Here is a 4,091-nt window from a genome sequence, read left to right as displayed (position 1 = left end):
CTTCACCAGTTATACTTTCCATTTCGAAAAGCGTACACACCCTAATAGTATATTCTAGAAAATGTCAATTAATAGTAATATACAAATGTCAAATTCAGCTCTTCCACTGCACATGTTTATTCCATATTTCTAATAGCTTACAAATCCAATTTCCATTTGAAGGCCATAGTGAATTTATATGCCAATACGAAAAACACAACTTCTAAACGCTTTACAAATGTAAATAAGTGAGAAACAAATCTGCATGAGATTTAGGCACTAAAAGAACAAAGCATCACCATTCTTATAGAGTTTTGAAGTGCTAAAAAAAATACAAATACATTATTCTAGAAAATTGACTAAGCGTACACATCCTAATCGAATATTCTAGAAAATATTATTTTAGCAATTTTATACTAATATACAAATACCATTTTTTTCTTCCAAAATTATATTTTGCACCTGCCAATGCACATGTTTATTCCATATTTCTAATAGCTTACGAATCCAATTTCCCATCGAAGGCCATAGTGAATTTACATATCATAACGAAAAACACAACATTTTCGTCGATGTTTTCCGCTTTTTAGAGTTTTATAAACCAAGGAAGGATTTCATATCTTCCTTCAACTTTTGCGGAGTAGTAAATTCGTCGCTGCTAGTGTAAACATAAGAAGCAGCCTTACATGTCTCCATAAATGTATCTCTGCATCTTCTCGGCAAAATTGTTCCCTTTTTGTACACAATTTGCATTAATTTTCTCCTGTGATTTTCAACTATTTCTTTTATCTCTGCAATAGCTTCCTCTTCAGTAACGCCTCTTCCATCGGCTAATAGAATGCTCATACAGTTGTTCCCTTTATTCTCCCTGCGTTCCTTCTATAAAATGCACCTTACTTTTATTTTTCATTTTTCTCAAAATTAATTCAATTTGTCTCCTCATATTTTAAAAAATGAGATGTTTATTTTGAATTTATTAAATATTTTAAAGGTGAGAAGAGGAAGAAGCTTACCTCAAAACTGCAGACGTCGTTGATAAGGCGGATAATGATTGAGACGTGCCTAGACAAATCACTACACTCTTCACTCATGAGCATCTCATCGGACAACTTTACGCCAATGAATTGCAAGGCCACAAGAATTACGATTTTTCCAGAAATCGATAACCACGACGTAGACATGTACTCATCAAAGCTTTGTTGCGAGCCATCGCTCCATGTATCTAATTCTACTTTGAATGATGATAGTACTTCAACCCACTGCACTTTAATAAGTTACCATCAAAAGATTCATTTATATTATCAGATGTGCGAATATATCCAAAAAAGCCGAAATCTAAACTACAAAAACTGAACCCGAAAAACTGAAAATAAAAAAAAGATAATATCTATAATTAACATAAAAATATACTACAATCGTTAACCAATTAACATATCTATTCAATTATAATCTTCAGTAACATTTATAAATATGAATCAACACATAGAGTTCATCTCATCGGATGGGATGTTCAGTTTTGGGGTATTTTCTATTATGTCAGATGTTAATCTACGCGTACCATTCCAATTATAAATTCTTTGACACTGCGTCCTTGTTCTACACCAGCCATCACTGCCAATTCGTTTACTGTATTGTACAATGCTGTGAAAAGGATCTCAACTTCCTTTGATTCGTATTCTGCACTCGCCTTTCCTTTCCATCTGTTTTGTTCATTGTATAAATGATGAACAAGATAGATTGATAAAATATGGAATTAAACAAGTTCAAAATCAATCAATTCATAAGAATATACGATTCAATAGCTGGGATTATTTTGGTCACTTGATGATTTTACTTGAAATAAAATGCAAGAAATTAAGCTTACTCATTGACTAATTCATGAATGTGGTAGCACTCTTTTCTTGAACCACCATAGTCGAAAAAATCATCGATAAGGGTTACAAGAACAGTTGTTTTGGTAAAGGCCAGACGAGCATGAGCAGACGTCGCACAATCATCGATGACTAATGAAGCCAGAAAATAAGAAATGAATACCACTTGTCTTCCAAACTTCAAAGTGTCCAGTCTACAGTCTGCATACCACCTGCATTATTTGGTTAATTCATGTAACAATTTTTATGCTTAAACTATATACTATAAACATAAAAATAAAGCACATTGCCATAGTCATACCTTTGCAGTTGTTGAAGTTCTTTGTGGTACTGAGCTTGGCAAATAGTGAAATCTTGCATCGCCAATGCTATAAAATCTTCATTGCATATATTTGAGAATCTGATGAAACAATAAACAGAGCTTGATTCGTCTTTTAAGGTAAATTTATCAAAAAATTAAATATAAGAAAATACAAAAAAGTTTTGAGCGGAAGTCTAAGATGTCCAAATTGATATTGTAACAATTAAAGTAACACATAAACATTAATTACTCCAATAAAGCAACTTCAATAAATTGAATGTTGTTACAATATTGCATACCTATTTTTAAGTCTCAGAGCTTGATAATGGCTCATGTCATATAAGTCGAGGTTTCTTCTAACTCCCAACCTTATGGGTATGCCATGGTAGTTATTCATGTAGAATTCCACCTTGAATTTATGAGAGAAGATTAGTCTAAACTTAAATATAATAGTGAATGAATGAAAGCATATATAATTAAGAACTGACCAATTTGTGCAATTTCTTATCAGGAATGGAGTTACTATGCAACTGGTGGTTGAGAAAAGTGGTGGTCCAAGCAAGTATATTCTCAAGAGTGGTCTCTTCTTCGTATATTCTCTCATGCGCTGCTCTGTAAAGCTCGATAACCATCGCCACGTCAATTGTTTGCTGGCTAACGCCGTCTTGATTATCATATGGTGCAAGTTCCTCTAGTTTAGATGTGCATAAAATTAATGAATTATTCTACTATATATCATCGTCATGTATTTTATTGAATCGTTTGTACCTGAGGAAACTTCATATCCTTTAACTCGCAAAAGTCTAAATGCCATTGCATGAGTAGCAACATTGGAAAACATAATTTTGTGTTTTTGTTGCCACAACCTGTTTGATCATGGAAATCAAACCAAAAACATTAGAAGAAGAAAAACAAAAAACAATTAGAGAACAGAATATGGAAGCACAAAATCAATTCTTTACTTACATGTATGTGCTCTCTAGAATAGTGTCGATTTCGGATTGGAAGTAACGGTTGAGTCCCAACCTTTGAAGGGTGTCAATTACACACAGATTAGATGGTATATGAACAATTGCAGTTTCCCTAGAATCGTTGTCTTCCTCCTTGAACTTCTCTTTCAATTTTTTCCTTAACTCCTACAACAAATCGAGCTCGAATTCAAGCTGTAGGTATATGTCCATTTTGGAGACATTAAAGGATTATAAATTTTAATTATCTTCTAACATAAAGATTTATAGTTCAAACAAGGTCTTTCACAATAAAATAAAGAGATGTACTTGTGTTACGGGCCCAATTCCCACATCTGTTGTGACAGGGTATATGATTAAATGAGATCTTTCTCCTAACAGACTAGTCCTTTGGACTGTGTTCAACTTATCACTTCATTAATTATTATGTAGTGTAGATAAAACTGAAAACTGAAAACAATAATGATTTTCACAACTTACTGTTGTAGTAAGGCTGCATCTAAAGGTGAGAGATGATTTATTGGCCGTAACTGGAAATCCATGGCCTGTGAAAATACAAGATGTATTTACTACCCAATAATCATAATCAGTCAAGAAAGCATTTATCAATAAACATCTAAAGGCTGACGTGGAAAAGTATTCCTCAAACTCCCAACGCTGTTGCCGGAGAAAGAGGTGACGAAGGCGAGCGACATTTTCAGTTCCGGCAGGAAAGTGGGGGACTGCGGTGGCGCAGAGGTTGCCGCTGTCTCTATATATAGTTAAGATGTAGCAACAGCAATGAGATCATATATAGATGTTCCAAATATCCTTTTCCGAATGGCAGTGGTTTGAATTTCTTTTGTTTTTTTTCCACATTTCATCCGAATTGTCAGTATTGTCTTTATGATATGAATTTTCTTATTTTGAATTTTCTTTTTTTCAACATTTAGTTATGCATTCCTCTTCTCGGTTTACATATCCTTTCTGAAC

General features: G+C 33.5%; 1 protein-coding gene across 3 annotated transcripts; it reads right to left on the bottom strand.

Moving 5' to 3' along the window:
- Window positions 1–250: 250 nt before the first annotated feature.
- Window positions 251–3,888, bottom strand: LOC121780343 (sclareol synthase, chloroplastic-like). Of its 3 annotated transcripts, none has more exons than XM_042177921.1 (11): window positions 3,748–3,888; window positions 3,600–3,664; window positions 3,118–3,287; window positions 2,920–3,017; window positions 2,640–2,842; window positions 2,451–2,560; window positions 2,152–2,250; window positions 1,844–2,062; window positions 1,538–1,679; window positions 993–1,238; window positions 251–858 (listed from the first exon to the last, which is right to left on the bottom strand). In XM_042177921.1, exons 1-11 carry the CDS (start codon window positions 3,812–3,814, stop codon window positions 574–576), a joined length of 1,704 nt encoding a protein of 567 aa, XP_042033855.1. In that variant the 5' UTR covers window positions 3,815–3,888; the 3' UTR covers window positions 251–573. The 3 variants fall into 3 exon arrangements, with proteins under 3 accessions (XP_042033855.1, XP_042033856.1, XP_042033857.1); XM_042177922.1 differs by having other exon boundaries at window positions 2,640–2,815; XM_042177923.1 differs by having other exon boundaries at window positions 719–847.
- Between the last annotated feature and the right edge of the window lie 203 nt (window positions 3,889–4,091).

Source organism: Salvia splendens, chromosome 19, assembly GCF_004379255.2.
Source record: "Salvia splendens isolate huo1 chromosome 19, SspV2, whole genome shotgun sequence".
Taxonomy (NCBI): Eukaryota; Viridiplantae; Streptophyta; class Magnoliopsida; order Lamiales; family Lamiaceae; genus Salvia; species Salvia splendens.
The sequence above is the reverse complement of the archived record's forward strand: the minus strand, read 5'-3'. Positions and strand labels throughout refer to the sequence as shown.

Excerpts from the sequence above, each read along its gene's own strand:
- LOC121780343 (XM_042177921.1), bottom strand. The coding sequence starts at position 3,814 with ATGTCGCTCGCCTTCGTCACCTCTTTCTCCGGCAACAGCGTTGGGAGT. Across the intron at positions 3,288-3,599 it reads GATGCAGCCTTACTACAACA|GAGTTAAGGAAAAAATTGAA; the intron begins GTAAGTTGTGAA and ends GATTTGTTGTAG. Across the intron at positions 859-992 it reads ACGACGTCTGCAGTTTTGAG|AAGGAACGCAGGGAGAATAA; the intron begins GTAAGCTTCTTC and ends TGCATTTTATAG.